We start from the raw sequence: 23,726 nt of genomic DNA, 5'->3' as shown, positions 1-23,726 counted from the left end.
TTAAAACACCATTTCTCAGGCTGGGGTTGTAGCTCAGTGGTAGAGCGCTTGCCTAGCACACGTGAGTCCTGGGTTCAACCCTCAGTGCCACATAAAAATAAATATATATTGTGTTCATCTACAACTTACACATACACACACACCAGTTCTCAAAACCTAGTACTCAATATCAGGAAACATTACAGTAACCAAATAGCTACCTTATGTGTATTTTCTTATTTCTTTCTTTCTTTTTTTGGTATTGGGATTGAACTCCCAGGGGTGTTTAACCACTGAACCACAATCCTAGCCCCTTTTTTGCTGAGGCTGGCTTCGAACTCATGATCCTCCTGCCTTAATCTCCTGAGATGCTGGGATTACACGTATGTGCCACCACGCCCAGCTATTTTATTATTCTGTGTCTGGCTTCTTACTTACATTTACTGTTGCTCTTGTAACATACTTCAATACTCAAAAAGCAGAGAAATATAAAACCATGAACCACCACTAACACTACTTATAAAAGATTGTGATTTCTCTAAATTGTATTCATTTTGTGATGTTTATAAAAAGAAAAATTTTGTACTCTACTGAAAGGTAACATTAACTACATATATCATAATGAATATTTATTGAACCAGATTCCGTGCATTCTGATTTTTTTTTTCTCCCTTAAAAAGGCCTATGGTGCCCAGCAGCCCAGGAGGCAGAGATAGGAGGATCAAGAAGAGGTCAAAGCCAGCCTCAGCAATATAGAGGTGCTAAGCAACTCAGTGAGACCCCGTTTCTAAATAAAATACAAAATAGGGCTGGGGATATGATTCAATGATCCAGTACCCCTGAGTTCAATCCCCAGGATCCCCCACTTTTTGGGCCTTCGGTGGCTACAAATCAAATTTAGGCTTAGTGGAGTTTAGTTCAGGCATCCACACAAAAAAAAATGTTCCCAAGACAACAAAAATCCCAGTTCTGGGAAATGTTTTATAGCAAAGCAGGGGTAAAAGGGGAATCATACAAAGGACTTCTCAGAGGTAGGGATGCCCTTTCTACATTCTTTTTTTCACTACCCAGTCTACCAATTTTTGTACCAGGGAATGAACCTAGAGATGCTTAAACCAGTGAGTCATATCCCTAACCCTTTTTATTTTTTAATTATGAAAACAAGGTCTTGTGAAGTTGCTTAGAGCCTTCCTAAATATCTGAGGGTAGCCTCAAACTTGTGATTCTCCAATCTCAGCCTCCTGAGTCTCTGGGATTACCAACATAAAACAATGCTAAATATATAGTAGGCATGTGACAAAAATCAAGTGAAATGCAACTCTTTAAAAGTTAGGCAATATAGACAAATAGAAGCAATCCTACAAGACTATACAACTGTTTGTTATTCTATAATATCATCACTCTGTTCTAATCTCTAAAATGATATACTTATTTTTAATCCCACTAGTTAGGCATTTCATCTAAATTTCAAGACTAATCAAAACCAAAGTGAGCCACACACACCCCCATCCCCAAGCAGATAAAAATAACCAAATTCTCAATATCCAATCACTTATTTGTGATAAGGCATTAAAAAAACAAACAACAAAAAAAAGTTAACTATAGTTGCACCTCTTCTTCTTTCTTTTTTGGTACCAGGGATTGAACCCAGAGGCCCTTAGCCACTGAGCCACATCCCCATGCCTTTTTATTTTGAGGGTCTCACCAAGTTGCTTAAGGGCCTCACTGAGTTGCCAAAACTGGCTTTGAACTTGCAATCTTCCTGCCTCCCTAGTTGCCAGGATTATAGGTGTGCACCACTGTGCCCAGCTATACATGCTCTTCTAAATAATATTAATATTTCAAAGTTATCTGGTATATTTTGAATATCCAGGTTTGGGGCCTGGATTGAAAACCAAACATAATCTTATTTGTTTGTTAAGGCAAAAAATTACATTTCACTGGCAAACTTTTTTTCTAACATCCTCATTATCACTTGCTCAATATAGTCAAGTAAGAAAAACAGGTCTCTGACGTTTGAGATTTGTTTCCTCTGTATACATCACACTTCCATTGCAGAGAAATACTCCCCCAACTCCCTCCAAACCAAAACAAAACCAAATTAAGTGATATTTCACAACTTCCAACAACTTTCCAATTAAGTCAATGATTCATTCTTCATTATGCATTCTATTATTTTCATTATTTTTTAAAAAAATTTTTTAGTTGTCAATGAACCTTTATTTTATTTATTGATACGTGGTGCCTCACACATGCTAGGCAAGTGCTCTGCCACTGAGCCACAACCCCAACCTGTCATTATTATATTTTTATATATATAGTGAAAATAAAATTTTTTAAAAAATTTTTTTTAAACCCCTTCTGTGGTTCTGGGGAGAGATCATGCCCCGTATGCATACAGGGCATGAATCCCTAACACACAACTTAAAATTTGACAGTGCTTGCTGGCAGCACACATCTCTAATCCCAGAGACTCAGGAGGCCGAGGCAGGAAGACAGCAAGTTCAAGACCAGCCTTGGCAACTTAGAGAGACCCTGTGTCCTAGGAAGATGGAAGGGAGGTTAAGGATATAACCCAGTAGTACAGCACTACAGTCTTAGAAAATAAATTTGAGTTTGTTTACTGAGAATTAAAGGTAGCACTACACACAGAGCAATATATTGCTAGAGAGTTTCTTTAACATGAAAAGAGGAAGAAAAACTTGACTAAAGTTCCTATCAGAATAGATTCACCATTTGAACAGAAAAGTGCTTCAGGATAGACTGGGTAGCGAAAAAAAGAATGTAGAAAGGTCAAAATAATGAGCAGGTCTGAAGTTAGGAACATGTGATACAAAGGTAAAATCTCAGAAGTAGAAATAAAGATACTAGGCCAGCAGGGCCTAAGTCTTTTGTATATTAAAGATAAATGTGACCAGAAATACATACAAGAAGCACTAATGTATTATCCTGAAGATACAGAGTATGTATGAAATCAAGAGCTTAATTTGTGGTTTTTTTTTTTGGGGGGGGGGGGCAAGGAGGATTGAACCCAAAAGCACTTTACCACTGAGCCAAATCTCTAGGACTTTTGTTTCTTTTTTGAAACAGGATCTCTCTACATTGTTTAGGGTCTTACTTAATTGCTAAGGATGGCTTTGACCTTGTGATCCTCCTGCTGCTGGGATTATAGGCCTGCGCCAGGATAGCCCACAGCACCCAGCAAGAGTTTAATTCTTGAGAATATCATTTCTTACTATGTTAAGATACACAAATATATATATACACACACACACACACATAAACAAATGCTTCAATATCTATTCCAAAAGGTGCCTTTAAATCTATTTTTCTTCTAACTTTACTATCATATGAAGATTCCTGTCCTGAACTGCCTACTTCCCATTTTCCATCAACCATCTTTCTTCAAACTTGTGACTCTTAACTATGTAGTCTCCCAAAGATCAAAAGGTCATTTCAGTCTAGTATACAAGTTCTTCGAAACCTACAGTTTCTATCTATACTATAGAGTTTAAATCTTTTCTCAATAACAAAAATATTTTTAAATGTCAAATGTTTAAAAAGCAATGAATACACAAAGAAAAAACATTACATTAACAGTTCATTAATACTACTTGGAATGAACAATACTTCACATCCTGCACTTTATTTGGTAGTTAAGACAATGAGAATTTCCCAATTGTAAATATGTAGTACTAAACATTAGGTTAACAGAACTAGACTAAACAAAACGTAGTCATTTAAATAGAAATCCAATGGTATATAAATTATACCTCAAGAAATCTAAGTTATGGGCTGGGGATGTGGCTCAAGCGGTAGCGCGCTCGCCTGGCATGCGTGCGGCCCAGGTTCGATCCTCAGCACCACATACAAACAAAGATGTTGTGTCTGCTGAGAACTAAAAAATAAATATTAAAAAAAAATTCTCTCTCTCTCACTCTCTCTTTAAAAAAAAAAAAAAAAAGAAATCTAAGTTATTTTAAAATGGAAAAAAAAACCCAAAATGTTAATTTATAATTTCAGTCCTTTCTTTATTGTGATATATATACTTAATTTACATTTTAAAGAAATGTCAGAAATGCAAAAATACATAACTAGAAACCCACTTATGAATTGGTTAAAAATATTGTGTGGTATGTTTAAATTCAGGCTGGGATTCTGACCCAGTGGTAGAGTGCTTTCGTAGCATGCATGAGGCATCTGGGTTTTATCCCCAGCACCACATAAAAATACAATAAAATAAAAGCCTTTGTGTTCATCTACAACTAAAAAAATATTTTAAAAAATGTTTAATCAAGTTATTTGTATTGCTTTATCAAACTGTAATCTTTTATCATAATAATATGATCAAAAACAAAATACAAAAACACTACTCAAAGATAGGCAATTTCAAACTCTTAGCAAATGGTTAATATTTTATGTAAGTCTTTTTAGGAAACGGCACTAAAGCCTGGACAATATGGCCCCGACATCAAAAGGGAAATGTCTTTGATACTTTTCCCATAATATCCTTTGAACTTATTTTGCTACATTATAGCAATCAGTTTAAAAACCAGTCAATTCAGAAGCTGATGGTATAGTTCTAGGATAGAATGGCCTGGGTTCCATCCCTAGCCAAAAAAGAAAAATTTGTTAGAATTCGTCCGCTTAAAAGTATGACATCTATTTTCCTTTAAAAGATGATGATTAATGAGTGCTATTTCTTATCATCACTAAGAATTAAAGCAGAAGGGCACTTGTCAATTGTGTGAGGCACTGGGTTTGATCCTTAGCACTATGTAAAAAAAAGTAATCAAAATAAAATGTATTGTGTCCATCTATGACTAAAATAAAGAAAGAATTAAAGCAAAATGTACAATGCTGGGTATTATTAAGAATGACCCAGCAGCATGGAAGGAAATGGCATATACAAAGGCAGGAAGGCTTGAAGGAGCATGTCAGATTCAGGGAGAGGCAAGTAGTTCAAAATGGCTATAGATTAAGCTACGAAAAGGATGGAGGTGGAGAGATAGTGGGTATGGGTATATGTGCACGGGGGTGACATCCAGATCCCAGGGCACTATGGGACAGTGAAAAAATTAGATTTTACCCAGAGCAGAGAAGAAAAATGATTATATTTACTTATTAGAAAAGTTATTCATGAGCTGGGTTCGGTGGCACACACCTGTAATCCCAGTAGCACAGGATGCTGAGGCAGGAATCCCTAGTTCAAAGCCAGCCTCAGCAACAGCAAGGTGCTTAACAACTCAGTGAGACCCTGTCTCTAAATAAAATACAAAATAGGGCTGGGAATATGGCTTGGTGGTTGAGGGCCCCTGAGTTCAATCCCTGGAAATCCCCCACCAAATAAAGAATGAAATGTTACATTAACTGAAGAGTAGTAGAATATACACAGAAAAACATGGCTCGGCCAATTTTTTAAGTCATCAGTAAACCTGTTTTCTTCATCTATGAAATGCATATAGTAATAGTATACCTAGCTCATACTACTAAATAAGAATATTTACTATCATAGGATTAGATGAATTAAGTAAATTAATAATTTAAAGTATTTGGAATATTGCCCATAATATTTAAAGTGCCAACAGCTGTTAGTTATTAGTATTATCTACTTCATTGTTTAAAAGTCATGAGTCATAAAAAATAGCTGGAATAAATGTGATTCTATGGGGCAGAACATAAACAACCTCAATTGTAAAGAGCCTTGTGGAAGAGGGAAAGTAATGACTGTGAGTCGATAGTTTACCTATTTAACAGAGTTAATATTTCCATCAACCATCTTTCTTCAAATTTGTGACTCTTAACTATGTAGTCTCCCAAAGATCAAAAGATCATTTCGGTATAGTATACAAGTTCTTCGATACCTACAGTTAAGTATTCTATCTATACTACAAAGAGTTTAAATCTTTTCTCAATAACCAAAAAAAAAAAAAAAAAAAAAAAATCTTTAAATGTCAAAAATTTAAAAATTCTTAGCATCAATATCAGAGCATAGAGATAAAACCCAAACCTTCTCCAAGCAAAGAAGACTGCTCAGGTAGCCCCTGTGGAGACCTCAACTTCATACCCATTGAGTTATTTAAGTCATCTTTTGCTTAACAAATTTCCAAAAATAAGAGGTAAATGAATACATGGGGCAATATGTGTAGCTGGGTGAATCTAGGGACGAACAGGTAAATACTATAACAATAAAAATAGAAATCATTTTGAATAGGAATTTTTTTAGAGTCCAAGTGAAATAAAGTATTAATATATTAAAGTATTAGTGTGGGTGAAATATTGAAGTTTTGATGAAGCATAATGCAAGTAAAAACTTGGCTATTTTATTTTATAAACATATTTAAACTTTTGATGTGTTTATATTAAGTTTAGTATTTTGGGGATTATTTCTTTCAAATCAAGTTTGTGTGATACAATACTGCATTACATTAAAAATTTATACAATTTTTTTCATAAGTTTTTGCTCTTTTTTAAGTTTAGTGTTTTAAAAACAAAAGTAAAACAAAAACATTTATTCTAAAAATTGAACTCTAAATTTGAAAGGGAATGAAGCGTCTAGTTTAATATGCTTAGTAATCAACTGTCATCACTTCTAAATATATAGAACATCTTCAGCTGTTCAACAAGAACTGTTCAGCTGGTCATGGTGGCACACGCCTATAATTCCAGCAATTCAGGAAGCTGAGGCAGAAGGAACTGCAAGTTCTAGGCCAGCCATGACACTTAGTAAGACCCCTTCTCAAAATAAAAGGGCTGGGAAGGTAGCTCAGTAGTATAGCACATCTGAATTCAATCCTCAGCATTGTGGATTGGTAGGGGGGATGGTAAACAAAAACAACAAAACCAAGAAAACTAAAGTTTTATCTGTATCTTTTTAAACCTGTAAATTAATAATTAGGATGAAAAAATTAGTACCAAATGACCAACCATACTTATAAGGATGGGAAAGTTGCTTTAAAATTATTAAAATACTACTAAAAGTAGTATTTTTAATTTTTAATATTTATTTGCAATTAATTACTGAAATACTATTACTCATCAGCTAAAATATTATCCTCAAATAATAAGTATCCATGACTCCAAATGTTATATTTAAGGCACAAATACATATACTACTTTTGGGGTAGGGTAACAGAGATTAAACTTGTTACATCCTCAGCCCCTTTTTATTTTATTTTGAGGTAGGGGCTTACTAAACTGCCAAAGCTAGCCTCAAACTTGTAATCCTTCCTCAACCTCTTGAGTTACTAGAATTACAGATATGCACCACTGTTCCCGTGAAATAGTACTTTAAATTATTTAACAAAATTATGCTTTATGAAACTCAACAAAATGACTCTATTAAGTCAGAATTAGGGAGAAGACAAAATTAAACTAGGTATTCACTACAAAGTTCTTCACTTAAATGATTTTTTCCATTTATGAAGAAAAAACAAATCTGACTTTTCTATGAAAGGCTGCAGAAGAGACAGAAGCCACTGAAGCTCTATTTCTCTTGTTCCATGGTATGAAAATCATCCTAAACTAAGATTTCCAAGACACTAAAAATAGGAAAAGGCTAAGTTTTGCTAATCATGAAGTTTTCCACCCACCTGTCCCTCCAACTTTTCCCATAAAAGCCATCTCTAGCATAAAACAAAGCATCCTTTAAAAGTAGCTCCCTACAGGGTCCTACCTATCTCTCCTTGAGTGCTTACCACAATCTGATTTCTGGACAGCTGACCCAAAGTTTTGTTGATTTTACTGATCTTCAAAAGCCACTGACTGGCTAAAGTCTTATTGGTGAACAGAGTCAAAAATCAAATGCCCCTGCCATACTTTACACAATGAGGAGTTGGACAACACAGTTACGTTTGTCTGCACTGTGGTCAAACATATGAGGTATCTTCTTTTTGTCTTCAATCAGCCATGTTTGGGCTGAATAGCTCTATTACATCTTCAAAAAACTGAGCTCCAGTTCTTGATGGAGACAGAGGAAGGTCATTGAGGAGGTGTTTCAGCTCAAGAGCTAAGTGAAAAATGTCTTTTGATTCAGTCCTGCTTGTGGATAGAAGTCATCTTCTGGATGGAAGAGGGAGTGAGATGACCTAGAGTCTTGAATTGGTGGATCTGCAGGAACAGAAACTAAATACAGTGGAGACCTCTTAACTAAGTAACACCATGAGATGGATTTCCTGATAATGTGTCAATATAAACAAAATATAAAGATTAAACATGTGCACTGGAAGTGATCAGGCACTTTGTTTTTCCAGGTATCACATGTATTTGAACCATTTTATGAATAAATGTTTTTCCCAATAACTAATTATAAAACAAATTTTTAGGAAAAGATTTTAAAAAATACCAATTCAAACAAAATTCTGTACACACTTTGCCTTTGTGAGTGCCATATCCTCATTTGAAAAGGTCAGTTCTTTCAAGTGACTTTTCTCCATAAATACAAACTATAATCCGTCTATTTTGTATAGTGTCAGTAATAACATATATTATAACTTTTACTCTGGATGGATCATTTATGTTTTATCCCCTGACAAATGGAATTAAAATAATACTAAATTTAGAATTCAATAATCTACCTGCGTAAGAATTCTAAGACCTACATTAACCAAGTTGAATAAACTTATCAATCAAAAGACGAGTATTATGAGTCAGGCAATCTTTAAATGTTCAGTAGTGACTACCTCAAAAATTCCCTCAAGTTTTGATCTAAGGAAAAAAAAAATCCAACTAGAAAAGCCCACAACCAGATTTCTGTGGATCTAATTTAAAATTTTTATATACAGTAACAAGAATTTTGATGAACATTTACTTGCTTCCACTTAGAATCTCAATATGTAAATTTACTGTATATACTCTCATAATTATTATACCATGGGTCAGTATACAGGCCAACTGGCCAAATCCAGCATAAGTATATTTTTATAAATAAAGTTTTACTGGAATACAGCCATACTTTTTGTTTCTGGCTACTTTCATGTTGTAATGGCAGAAATAGTAGCTGCAACATATAAACAAAACCTAAAATATTTATTACTGGCCCTTTATGGAAGTTTGCCAACTCCTGATATAGACAATTATTAAGATATATTTACATTTAATTGTTTTGAAATGAAAGAAAATGTAGAATTAAAATTAGGTAAACCAAAACAAACTTACCACAAAAAGAAAATAAAAGTCCCAATAGGATGCTTTATCTGGCCTAGATAAGTTGATCCTATTTTAACTGAGAGTATATGTTTGAGTGTGTGTATGTGCATATGCATGCATGTGGGTGTAAATGCTATGGAACTGACATATTAAAGAGGATACAGATAAATGCCAGGTAACTATTTACTGAAAAAGGGTTAATTTTATGTCATTTAAATTTTACCTCAATAAGGTATTCTTTAAATAAGAGTATATACAGTACTTTACAGGTTTCTACCTTTAAGTGGGCCACATTACAGTACAGTGGTTAAATATGTAAGTTACATCTTACCTAATAATGTGGTTTCTCCAAAATCTGTTAGATCATCTCAGACCCTTGTGTATATTTCTTCTTTGCCAGTAGATGGAGACAACACCACTGAAATTTTAAAAGACATCATTCCCTGTTTAAAGGGAGCTTGCTGGTCTGAAAAAACTGGGGGAACCCTAACCCAAAGATTTCTTCAGTTATTTTAAAAAAGCAGACAGAATGGCCATACCAACACCAGAAATCCAAAGGAATGTACCCAATGTTAACTATGGACATCCTCAAAAATTTACTAAAGGGGAACTAAACCCTGTCCTTGATGTAGTAAATTAGTCATAATATTAAAATTCAATAATCAGAGCTTCTAAGATTCAAACTTCCTGCTCAATGTTATTTAGATTATTTATTTTTCAATTTCAGAAAGTGTAACTAAAAATATATAACAAAAAATATTTCTTAGAAATCCAGAGACATTCAGTACATACATAATTTTTTAAACTATTAGTCATATGTACTCCTATAAGCCTTTTATTCAAACCACAACAACTATCCAGATCCGCATGAAATAAGAACTTTTAAAAAGAAGAGTTAAAGCAGAAATGGTGAAAATAAGAAAAAAGTTCAATTATATGATCATACTGAAAAGAACCAAATTATCTCCTTTCCAGGTTTCTTATTTCACTATCAATACTACCTAAACAGACCAAAAGCCATCTATCTGTATGAAATAAATTTCAAATCTAGAAGCTTAATGAGTCATCTAAAAATCATTATTTACCTATTTTTCAAATAGCTTTCCCTTCCAAATTCAAACCGCTAAAGCCACTGTGCAATCTTATCCAAAAGAAAGAAAAAAAAAAAAAACCAACTAAACACCAACAAGGTTATTAAGCTAAAAAGAGAAAACTTAAGTTGTTGCTATACTTATATGTATTTGCCATATGACTACTGTCCTTGAAGTCCACCTAAACAAAAGCAATGTATAATGTTTTAAAAAAAGATTTGCCTGAAACCAATAACCAATTCAAAAGGAACAGAAAGATCTTAAAATCCCATTTTTATGCATATTTTGCTCATCTTCTGATTATATACCAGGACTTAAATCAGTTTACATAAAAGGAAGGTATATATGGTATTCAGGTATTATCACACCTGTAACACCTATCTAGGTTAAATTAGACCTGACAATTACTGCAAAAATAAATCTTCTTATGATTCATTACCAGATGAAGTATTTGATAAAGTAGCCCTGAAGCACAAACTTCTATATAGCTGAGGAATTTCATGATTCCTATGAGATACCAACTAAAATCAGCCAAGAAAACTATGACCTCATTATAACTGCCTATTAAGAGCACATAAACAACCATAAAGACCTTTTCATTATCTACATGGTAAATGATCCGTGAATTTAGTTAATCCGGGTTGGCTTCCTCTTGAAAGACTACAAACTCTTTTAACACTTCCCCCATCTTTCAACATATAGTACATATAAAGTTAATGCTAATTAATAATACAACTGCCATCATAAAAAGGTACTTTGTAATTTTGCAAGTATATTTGCTTATTTAATTAATTCACTCTTAAAACAGAGAGAATCTTAAAATAAAAAAAAAATTGCCAACACATATAATCCATGGTGAAATCTAAATGATATATATATTTTGCACTGTTACCTATCCATCAGCACAGATGAGATAAATGTTTATACCCATACTAGAAGAGTGTCCTGGAATTCTGTGATTAACATAAAGTAGATCTAACAAACTACAATTTTGCACACATTACTATAGGAAATAAAACGACCAACAAGGAATGAGTTTTCTTTTTATTAATTGAATTTTTGAAAAAACACCAGGTGTTAACCTAGCAAAGTCCTCTTGGGGAACTATGTCAGTGCTCCTGCCTCCACCTGCTGGCAAATAAATTAAAAAAACTAGCAGACATCACTGGGTAAGAAAAGTTAGTATTTTTTTGGTAGCAAATTAATGTTGTTTTATGTAACTATCTAACATGATGCTACTTTGTGTTAATAGGCCACTAAAATATTGATGAAATCAATCAGGAAGTCTATAGAAAAACACATTGAACATCAAACACACACACACAAAAATTTTTTTTTTGTTTTTGTTTTTTAACTCAGAATGTTACCCTAACAGACCAAAAATCAAGTTAAAAATTTAAAAATTACCTGATAAATGACATCTTGGAAAAGGACTGGAAAAGTAAGTGCTGCATCTTCTAGCTCATTTAGGCTACAATGCACTAGTGTTTCATCCTTAAAATAAAAAACACATATTCAATAAATGAAATAAGATTTTTAAAAACCCTTCAAATGATAATTTTATGTAGTAATGATTACCAAAAACATTTATTAAGGCATCTATTTCATATGTGGAATTCTATGTATATAATACATTATTATTAAGATAAGATTTTCTAAAGTCAATAGTTTTCAAGTGCAGTTCCTGGACCAATAAAAGGCATCAGCAACATCTGGAAACTAGTAACAAATGAAAACAAAATTCTCCAGCTCTATTTCTGAAGGTTCATAAACTCAGGGGGCGGAGGGCCTCAGCAATCTTTGTTTTAAAAAGCGATTCAGGAAATTCTGATGCATGCTTAAGTTTGAGAACCACTGCTCTGAGTTCTGCAGCTGCCAACTTTGTTAGAAAACACGTTTTTTTCTTAATAAAATTAGCAAATGTAAGTTTAAAATCTATTTTTTTAAATATGTATATCTGTATCTATATATATACCTATAGAAATATCTCTCTCTCTCTACACACACACACACACATACACACAAATACATATATATTTCATATAGCTCCTTATCATCAAACTATATATAAAGAATCTTACTTTAGAAATAGATGTTTTTATCATGAATACATTTCATCCACATTATGTAACTAAATAGCAGGCAATGAAAACTTGTCATCTTTTATTCCCAAATCCTGTTTTCTCATTAAGAGAATAAGAAAGTAAGGATTGTTCAATGTAAGATAGATGCAAATATTTACATTCCTTAAATCTTGAATGCTTAAAAAAACAAAAAAACAAGCCTTCTGTTAGTATTAACGAAAGCATTTAACAACAACAACAACAAAAAGCTACTAATGACTACCCTCTAAATTTTCAATGTGTTTATTAACTATCAAGTTCCAAGTTTTCATCTCTGAGAACATAACAAAAATTCAAATATTATGTCAAAGTTACCATAAGTGGTATATTTGTTGCTCAATTCAAGTTTTTATAGGTATTCCATTTCTGGGCCAATGAGCCAAATGGGTTAACATCAATTAAAATTCAACAACAATGATCAAAGTTTGTGATTCCACATCTTATTAACTAGCCTCACATGGGCTAGGCAAGCGCTCTGCTACTGAGCCCCAGCCCCAGCACTACTGGGTGTTTTTTTTTGTTTTGTTTTGTTTTTAACTTAAAAGTAAAACAATGAGAGCTAGGGCTGTAGCTCAGTGGCAGAGCGCTTGCCTAGCCCATGTGAGGCACTGGGTTCAATCCTCAGCACCACATAAAAATAAATAAGGAAAAATAAAGATACCATGTCCATCTACAACTAAAAACAAAACAACCACAAAAAAAGTTAAACTATGAGGAGGCAAAAAAATACATGCTTAACACAGCACACATTTCAAGGTATTGCTGTTAGCATCTTAAGAAAATGTATTCTTTTAAAATTTTTATTTATTTATTTAAATTAGATATATATGACAGCAGAATGCATTTGATTCATTGTACCCAAATTCAGCAAAGTATTACTTCTATGATTGTATACGATTTACCATCACACTTCAAATTTTTAAACAAATATTGGAGGAATAGTCATCATTTTTCAGTATCTCATAAAATGCATGTTTTTCTATTTCTTTTTATAGACAAATCTATCTAAAGTAATAATTGGCATGTTACTCTCCACTGTTTTGTGTCCTTTACAGGCATGGTTAATAAATCACAGTCCTTCTATAGTTTCAGAGTGGTTCTCAATCATTTACCCTAGAAGTCACTGTAAATTTATCAATGTCACTTGAAATAAAAACTATTCTTAAAAGAAAATGATTTCTCTTTCCTATAAATGAATCATAACTAATTCTACTGCTTCAACTATAGCCTATTAAGATCTGATCATTCTCCATCTAGTTCTCTAAGATTATTTATGCTCAATCTTTCTTTTACACTGAAGCCAAAATAATGTGGGAAAACTTAATATCATAACCACATCAGCTCCTAATAGTAAAATCTTTCTCATTTTCATCTTTAACTTGCATATCAAATCTAAATGAATCATAATTCTAAAATACATCTCTCTTTTTCTTCTAAATATCATGAAAATGTATGTAAGCAGATAGTAAATGTGATGACTACATATTAAATTGTATTAGCAAAATAAATGAAATATTCCGTTTTACTAGCTCTTCTAGTACTCTAAAATAGATAGGTTTGGGGTTTTTGTTTTTTTAAAGATGGTGGTCCTGCTCTGTTGCCCAGGCTAACCTTGAACTCCTAGGCTAAAGTGATCCTCTTGCCTTAGCCTCCCTAGTAGCCCATGCCTGGCTCTTAAAATACAAATTTTAAATCACATTTAGAACATATTAAAATCTTTCATCACCAGCATTAAGAGATTATGCTTTTGACACTGTTCATGAAAAAAAAATTTTTTTTTTTTTTTTGGTGCTGCTTTATTTCTTTGTTTTGGTGGTGCTAGGGATTAAACCCAGGGCTTTATGCATGCTAGGCAAGCACTCTACCGACTGAGCTATATTCCCCAGCCCCTGTCCCCATCCCTTTTAAAATTTTTTGTTTAAAGACAAGGTCTTGCTAAGTTGCTGAGGCTGACCTCGAACTGGGATTCCTGACACAGTCTCCTGAGTCGCTGGGATCACAGGTGTGTGCCACCAATCTCATGGTGAAAAGTTTATTGGTATCAGATAATATGCAAAAACAAAAATATGAAACGGAATATATCTTGCCATTAACTCAATGAGACCTAAATTATTTTTAGTCCTTTGGGGAAACTTGAGAGCCTGACAAGAAAGAGGGAATCTAAAATGTAGGCACAATTCTAATGAAATGAAATTAGAACTTCTTTTTTTTTTTTTAATATTTATTTTTCAGTTCTCGGCAGACACAACATCTTTGTTTGTATGTGGTGCTGAGGATCGAACCCGGGTCGCACGCATGCCAGGCGAGCGTGCTACTGCCTGAGCCACATCCCCAGCCCCGAAATTAGAACTTCTTAGAAGACAGAAAAACAAATCATGGGGCTGAGTATGTAGCTTAGTGGTAAAATACTCTTCTAGCATAACTGAGGCCCTGGGTTGCATCCCCAGCATCAGAAAAACAAATAACAAATCACAAGGGTCTCAGGAATATGGAGGAGAAAACTCATTTAAATACAAAAATTAAAAATGTGGTTTATTCTCAAAGGATACTTGATCCCAACCAAATGTGGAACCCTAGCATTAGACTATACTTAAAAAGAACATTCCAGAAACCCAGGACGTCATTATTTTAAGTGTGATAGCTACTCATTATTATTCATTTGTATTTTCAGTGTTACTTTAAAAAAGAATTTAACTCCTTTATTCTCTCTTCCTCTATAGATAATACACTTACCAGGTCTAAAACTAAGGAGAATTCTGGTGTGCTTCTTGTTTTCAATGGAAGAGCAGGTTTCCTATTTAGTTGTTCTTCTGTCAGTGGTGGAACATGTTTGATGAAATAATAGCTATAAATCAAATTTTATGAAAAGTTCAATATTTCTATTTTTATAAACATAAAGCATATTATTAAATTTAGTACATTTAAAAATCTTTAATAAAGCCCATTTAACCCAGTAAAAACATGTAAGTAAAAGTGAAAATATACAAATTAGTATCTCCATGTCTCAGTAAAGATATTAATACCTAGAGATCACATGCTCTTCCTAAAACAGATGCTCCTCACTATCAGATTCCCTCTATAAAACCCACTGTGTACACTGGTTACGGGGGTTGAACCCAGGACATGAGCATGCTAGGCAAGTCCTCTACCACTGAGTGTTCCTTTTTTTTTTGCTTTTTAAAAAATATCTTTACTTTTTAGTTGTAGATGGACAATACCTTTATTTATTTATCTTTATGCTGTGCTGAGGTTTGAACCCAGTGCCTCACACATGCTAGGTGAGTGGTCTACCACTGACCCACAATCCCAGCCCCAAGCGTTCCTGGCTTTTTAAAAAATCTTTTATTTGGAGACAGGGTCTCACTCAGTTGTCCAGGTTGACCTTGAACTTGCATTCCTCTTGCCTTGTGGTCTCCAAGATTACAGGAGAGTGTCACTATAATCATCCCAATAAATGCATCTTAAGTTGAAAATCATTTAATATAGCTAAAAGGCCAAACTTTGATGTTTAGCAACAAAGTAAAATGCAGAATATCAATTATTTACCCTCATGATCACATGGCTGATGGGGAACTACAGTTTGCTACTCAGCATCACAAGAGAGTATTCTACCATGTAATACTAGCCCAGGATAAAAATCAAAATTCAAATTAAGGTTTCTACTGAAAGTGCCAGCTTTTGCATCAACATAAATTTGAAAAGTTATTAAGTAAAGAGAAAAAATTTTAAACCAGATAACTCACGGGTCAAATACTTCCCAGTCTTCTTCATAGGTGGCTTCTGCATGGGCTGATGAATAACCACTCTCTGGAGTTACTGGTGCTATTTAATAAAATGAAAAGAAGATGTTACTTTTACTCACTCATTGCTTCCTTTAAGTATGCATTTTTATTATTTCTATATAAGATCTTCCTGAGGCTCTGAATATATAAGATTAAAGACAAAAGTAACTTGTAACTACACAGCATTTTAAAGCAAATTTAGTAACATAATTAACTACATTCAAAGGAGAAAACCTATCACTACAGATAGAATAACAAATATCATGACTAGTAGAAAGAAATTACTACTTATTAAAAATAATACCCCACAAAAATCCAGTTTCTAACTGGATAGTGATTATATGTGATAACCATAAAGTTTTGTTTTTGTATCAAAACTATACCACAAAGTGCCTTGTACATATAGGTAGTCAATAAATATATGCTAACAACAGATCCAACCATGGTCTTTATTTACTTATTTATTTTTAAGTTTCGGGTTATACACATATTTAATTTTATTCAGAATTTTCCACTTGTTTTCAAGTTTACATCTTTTGTTGTTGTTGTTTTTGTGGTAGCAGTGCGGCTTTAACACAGGACCTCACACATGCTAGGCAAGTGCTCTACGTCTGAGCTACATCTCCAGCCCCAAACATAGTTTTAAAATCTGAGATTCATGAACAGTCTTTAAGAAGTCCAATCATTCATTTATAACCACATGAATGGAACTGCAGATCATTAACTGAAATAAGCCAGGTGCAGAAAGACAAGTACCATAGAAGTTGATAATAGAATGGTGGTTACCAGAGATCAGTGTATACAGGAGTTGGGCAGAAATTGATCAACGGGTACTAAGTTACAGTTAGAGAGGAGTGAGAGGTAATGGTATGCTACTGCACAGTAGGGTTACTGTAGATAACAGTAAGTACTGTCCACTTCCAAAAGCTAAAAAAAAAGGATTTTGAATGTTTCACCATCAAGAAATAATAAATGTTTAAGAAGACAGATGTTTAACCTGATGTAAACATTACACTATATATATATATGTATTGAAAAACTGCATGGTACTACATCAGTTTTCACAATTTTCACGTGTCAAAAATAATTTTTAAAACATTACACTATATATATAGAAACACTGCATGGTACTACATCAGTTTTCACAATTTTCACGTGTCAAAAATAATTTTTAAAAAGTCCGTGAACCCCACGAAGACTTAAGTGTGTACATTTTCCCAGGAATCTCAAGGTTGAATCTATGATCTTAAAAAGCTAAGTAATGAGGCTGAGGATGCAGGTCATGGTAGAGCGCTTGCCTAGCGTGTGCAAGGCCATGGATTCAATCCCAAGTACTGCCAGCCCACCCCCCCTCAAAAAATGGTTAAGTAATGTATCATGTCTACATGTTGCTGCATGTAGAAAAAAAAAAATAGCTTTATATTTTACTTCTAACTTACAACTTTAAAATAATTAAGGAACAATTGTATTCTATATAATTCATTTTGTCTAAACTAAGATTATATCAATTAAAAAACATTATGCTATAGAAACATGCTGAGAATTTCCTAAGACAATAACTGTGACTTACACTGAAGGAGAGGAAGATTGTTCCTTACAATCTAAACAAGTAATGTCTCAAAGGCAACGATTTTAGGTGGAACCCAATAAAAGTGTCTGCAATCCTTAGAAATGGAGTGTTAGAGGGTAAGTTTCAGGACAAAAATTAACCCTTTTTTATAATTATGTATTTAGGCTTTCTTAGACAAGGTCACTTTGATGTGTTTGTTCAAATGACATAAGATGTAAAGCAAAATTTTTATTTATCTGTGACAATTTATACCTGAAATAGTTCACTAACAAGGGGATAATGAAAAATGTATCTTCCAACTACTTCACTGTTCCAAATTCCTACTGACCTCAGAGAAAGTATAGAACATATACTGAATTCCAACATACTATGCATCTTTCATATTTCACTGTATTTAGCCTTCAAAACCCTGTATTATTATTACCACCATTTATTCATTTATTTCTGAGGTGAAGTCTAAGTTGCCTAAGCTGGTCCAGAATTCCAGGGCTCAAGTGATCCTCCCACCTAAGCCTCCAGAGTACAAGGGAGGGGCTACAGACATACCCCATTTATCATTTTAAAACTTAAGAAAACTGTGTTTCAAACTGTCTCAAGAGACTTTGGGCTCCATTAAGCTGTGGTAGTAATTCTTCCCCTTTGATTGTAGAGTTAGATATATACGTTATTAAGTTTGCTTTGAAGTTTGTTAATATTCCAAATGATACTTTGGGGTCTTGAGACAGTTTGAAACACAATTTTTAGCTTTAAAATGGTAATAAGCTACCTTCTTCTCTTCTTTGGCTCTGTTCTCTTATCATCATCATCCCAGAGTAACTGCAGTGTGCCACCACATCATCTTGCTTACTTATTTGTAATAGCACTCACCACATGGTAATTTTTCTGCGTACCTGGCTCCTCAATCAGATCATGAACTCTTTAGGGTCAAGGAGTGTACCTTATTCATCATTCTCAATAATTCCCATCACAAAAAATGTGTTCATAAATGTAGGGATATATATGAGACAACTGTATTAAGTCTTACTTTTCCTATCCAGAAATTAAGGTTACAGAAATCATTTTTCCACCTTCACAGTTGTCATAAAAAATAAATACAAAGACTTATTATAGCCCAGAGTCCTGGACTTTATCCTTTACCATTCATTAGATTTATAACCCTGGGCAATGTAATCAGCATGAAAACATTGGTCAAAGGTAAGTTAATCTGTGCATAACCTTGTTGATCTGCTTGTTAGATTTAGTATCATTCTTAAATTCTGGGCGTAACGGTATAATTAAGAATTTTTGGCTTCATGAAATTAAGTCTTGCCTCTATTTTGGTGCTTTTTCTCTGTATATTGGTATTAATAAGTGATTGATTATTGGGGGGCAGGGGGTTCTAGGGATTGAACCCAGGAGCACTCAAACACTGAGCCACATCTCCAGCCCTATTTTGTATTTTATTTTACAGACAGGGTCTCACTGAGTTGCTTAGTACCTTGCTGTTGCTGAAGCTGGCTTTGAACTTGTGATCCTCCTGCCTCAGCATCCTGAGCTGCTGGGATTACAGGCGTGCGCCACTGCACCTGGCTAATGAGTTTTACTATATAGAAGATTCACAATTCTGTGCATTTTTTTTCTTTAAATGTTTTCTGCTGTTTTATTGTGTGTTTTTTGTTTGTTTGCTTGTTTATATATGAGAGAAGTACATTATTCTACTTCTTTATGCCAAACCATTCTTCTTAACCAATATACATTTACTGGGTCTCTCAAGTATCTGGCACCATAAGGAACAGAAAACATATCTAAGATAAAATGTCTGCCCAGAAGGAAGCTGACTATCCTCAATTTTACTTCACTTTCAGGAATGGTGGAACACAATTTGATCTTATACTAGGTATACCTACTCTACCTCTCAGATGCATAAAGTTTCTACATTTCAATGGCTACTGGCTAAGAAAGTAATAATTATGTTAATGAAGTTTGTAAAGATCCATAAGACTGCAAAATTTGGGTATAGGGAGAGATCCAGAAACATCCCCCTTGGGGGTACATCATTCATGTATGCAATAAATCTAAAATTATGACACTGCCTCTAGGCAGGGACTGTAGACCTAGGGTCCAAGACTAGTGCAAATAATGACTTTGGATTTCTGGGATAAAATTTTGTTTTCAATTTAATTTTCTTTTTAACTTCAAGGAAGAAAAGTTTATGCATTTAATCTGCCCAATTAAGAAAAAAATCTGATATACATATTTTTATAAACTATTCATGAAGACACATAAAAAATGAATTTTCTTCACCTGTAAGGGGTGGGATATCACGATTAACTGTTTCTTCTGCTTCTTCTAAACCATTATTTATCGATGGCCTCACTTGTACTGCTTGATTTGAGTAAGCTGCTCCATTACTTGATGTTGTAGTACTGGTAGTGATCTCATCCACCTGTTCCATATCAAGTTGTTTTACTATCTCTTCAGCTTCCACAGCCTGTCCTGGGGAATCTGATCCTGACGTTCCTGTAATCAGAATTCAGTGTACTATCATCATTGAAGAACTCAAATATTTAGAAAAATTAAATGCAATTATCATTATGTAATTTATTTGGACTAATACTTTAGGAACAAAGCTAAGGATACAGCCTTTAGAAAGTCTTCTATACACTTTTCACAAAAAATAAGGATCAAAAATGTTTATGATCACCATTTGACCCAGCTATCCCACTCCTCGATTTATACTCAAAGGACTTAAAATCAGCATACTGGAGTAATGCAGCTACATCAATATTCATAGCAGCTCAATTCACAATAGCTAAACTGTAAGCAACCTAGATGCCCTTCAACAGATGAATGGATAAAAAAGCTATGGTATAGAATATTACTCAGCATTAAAAGAGAATAAGATTATGGCTTTTGCAGGTAAATGGATGGAGTTGGAGAATATCATGCTAAGCAAAGTAAGCCAATCCCAAAAGACCAAAGGCCAAGTGTTCTCTCTGATAAGTGGATGCTGATCCATGTGTGTGGGTGGGGGGTGATGATGGAAAAAATGGAAGAACTTTGATTAGGCAAAGGGGAGGGAGAAGTGGGGAGCGTGTATGGGGGCAGAAAAGATGGTGGAATAAGATGGACATCATTACCCTAGGTACATGTACGACTGTACCGGTGTGACTCTACATCGAATACAACCAGAGAAATGAAAAGAAATAAAAAAGAATGTTTATGAACCACCATGTAACTCAGCTATCCCACTCCTTGCTATTTATCCAAAAGAACTAAAACCAGCAATAATTACTATAGCAATAATCACTCTAATGTTCATATACTTACAGCACAATTCAAAATAGCCAAATTATGGAATCAACCCAGATGCTTGTCAATAGATGAATGGATCAAAAAAATGTGATATATACACAACCGAGTTTTACTCGGCCATAAAGAAGAATGAAATTATTGCATTTACTAGTAAATGGATGAAAATGGAGAAAATCATGCCAGGTGAAATAAGCCACACTTAGAAAAATCAAGGGTTGAATGTTTTCTCTCATATGTGGAAGCTAGAGAAAAATAAGGAAAAGAAGGCAATTGGGAGGTGAGGGGGTGTTGGATATCACAAGTATATAGAGAAGATCAATGAAGTAACAGAAGAACGAGAGGGAGGAAGGAAAGGAAAGGGGAAGAGATAAGGAATGAATTTAACAAAATCATGTTATATACATACATAAATGTGCTAAAGGGAATCTCACTTTTATGTATATGTATAAAGTACTAATCAAAAATAAATAAAGGAACAAAAGGAAGCTCAGTAGAATAGAGGAAGAAGAATAAAGGAAGAAAAGAGTAAGATGGGGGAATGGTGATTGAAATCAAATTCCTTGCATATTTGATTTTGTCAAAATGAACCCCAATACAACATACAATTATACACTAATTTTTTTTTAAATGGGGAGAATATTTTTTTTTTTGTTTTGATTTTTTTTTTTTTTTTTTTTTGGTGCTAGGGATTGAACCTATAGGTGCTTAACCACTGAACCACATCCCCAGTCCTTTTTATTCTGAAACAAAGCCTTGTTAAGTTGCTGTGGCTGGCCTGGAACTTGTGGTCCTCTTGCCTCAGTCTCCAGTCACTGGGATTATAGGCATGTGTCACCACACCGATGAACACATTTTCTTTTAAGTTTCAAATAGTTCAGAAACACCTATTTATACTCAAATAAGAGTCATAATTTAGAACTTCTTTTCTCTAAAGCATATATCATTTTTTAAGAAAATACTATGTGCCAGGCATTTCATATATGTTCACTATTCCCAAACAACTTAAATTCTAATTCAAATACAAGCATCCTAGCCATTGTAGGGAATTGTAATTTTTCAACCAGTGGCACTTATCCAAGAATAAGCTAAATGTTCCCCTAACCATAAGAACCTTTTTATTAAGACACCAAAATAATTACTCAACAAAATTCCATCTCAATAACAAAATCATCCAATTCTTCTTCCACAATGAAATGATCCCATTCTATTTCTGAAATCCTTCAAATGTCATTTTAAACAACAAAAATAACAAAACTTCCAACATTCACAATTTCCTTGTATTCTCTGCATTATTGCTTTAAATTTAACTTCTTTCCTAAAAGCATTTATTTTCCTGATGTTCTTTATACTCCCATGCCAAATATACTAATTGAATCAGAATTTATCTCCATTCCTACTAACAGATGACTGATTTTTCCACTAATAGAGGGGTTGGGGGTGGAGCCTGCTCTTTGAGACTAACATCATGTGGCTAATACAACTTTTCACTAATTCTCAATGCTCTCATCTAACATATGATCTACCAGGATCCTCTCAGTCACAGAAGTTCAACACCTGGCTATTAGTTCATCATCACTCTATTAATAAACATGGTATCTTATCTAGTTTTTTATTACAAATGATGCCAGTGACTCATCCAATGACTAATCCTCAAAATTTTTGCTTTCTTGAGTTTTAAATATCTTCAAACTGTTCTTTAGCCATTATTACCAAGGCACTAAGCTTGATATTAACACTAAGAAACTGTTCATCTCTGAAACCTAAAATTAATATTAGGTTTAATATAAAATTAACTTTAATCTTACTGCAACCTTGTAATCTTCCAATTATCTTATTCCCATTATATGTGATCATCATGCTTGATGATCCTAACACATCACTCATCAACTTCTTCCCCACTCTTCTCACCTAGACTTCATAGTATATCACTTAACCCACTTGCAAGCCAATGCTCTCAGCAATCTTGTTTCTGTGTCCTTCCACTGACATAAATCAAGAAAACCCTCTTGAATTATTATGACAGGCTTCTCAGACTACTAAAGGAAACAATACAATTATTAAAGTCTGGTCATACTCCAGATGAAATCTCCCAATCTTAACTAGGCCTCTAGCATGTTGTGCAGCACTTTTTTGTCTCAGCTCCTTCCCAGAGGAACATTTTAACCCTTCAGTATTCTCTTCAAGTCCCCGCCACTAGTACCACCCCTATAAATAAAATAATCCTCTCTTTCAAAGAAAAAATTGTAACTATCAAATATCAAGTCTTTCTTCCTCAAACTTCTATGTTAACCTTTGGAGTTTTTTCCCTCCAGCATTAGGAAAAAATGTCTCCCTATCCTATTTCAATTTAAATCCTTTTACCTGTTCTTTTGATCCCAGCTCTGTCAATGATCTCTAGAAACTTTCTCCACTTACCTCTTTTTTTTCCAGTTTTTAACTTTTTCCTATATTAGATACTTCCCTGAGGCATAAAATACAAAAATATTTGGCTCTTACAAACTATTGATGGAGACTGTGTGACTTCTCTAGTTTTTCATTCACACTCAAGCTTTTCATAAAAGTAATCTACATTTGCTGTTTCCTTTCTGACTCTCCATTTTATTATTCTAACTCAGTAATACTGGGCTTCCAAATCTGAACGCTCCTCTGAAACTTTTTGGCAAAGAAACTAATGCCCTTCTAATTGGTCAACTTAGTTATGTCCTTTCAATGCTCATTTCTTTTTCTTCTATCTTTATAA

The 23,726-nt window shown here is 33.9% G+C and overlaps 1 protein-coding gene across 2 annotated transcripts in view; it reads right to left on the bottom strand.

The window, feature by feature from the left end:
- Window positions 1-23,726, bottom strand: part of Ctdspl2 (CTD small phosphatase like 2) — an 82,985-nt gene that overhangs the window by 11,427 nt on the left and 47,832 nt on the right. For both annotated transcript variants that reach the window (XM_026390291.2, XM_077799430.1), the window contains exons 5-8: window positions 19,976-20,191; window positions 16,084-16,162; window positions 15,074-15,185; window positions 11,625-11,711 (exon numbers count right to left, since the gene is read on the bottom strand). In XM_026390291.2, the coding sequence (XP_026246076.1) occupies window positions 11,625-11,711; window positions 15,074-15,185; window positions 16,084-16,162; window positions 19,976-20,191 (494 nt within the window). The remainder of the gene's footprint in view (window positions 1-11,624; window positions 11,712-15,073; window positions 15,186-16,083; window positions 16,163-19,975; window positions 20,192-23,726) is intronic.

Source organism: Urocitellus parryii, chromosome 6, assembly GCF_045843805.1.
Source record: "Urocitellus parryii isolate mUroPar1 chromosome 6, mUroPar1.hap1, whole genome shotgun sequence".
NCBI lineage: Eukaryota > Metazoa > Chordata > Mammalia > Rodentia > Sciuridae > Urocitellus > Urocitellus parryii.
Note: the sequence above shows the minus strand (reverse complement) of the source record. Positions and strands in the feature narration are given on the sequence as shown.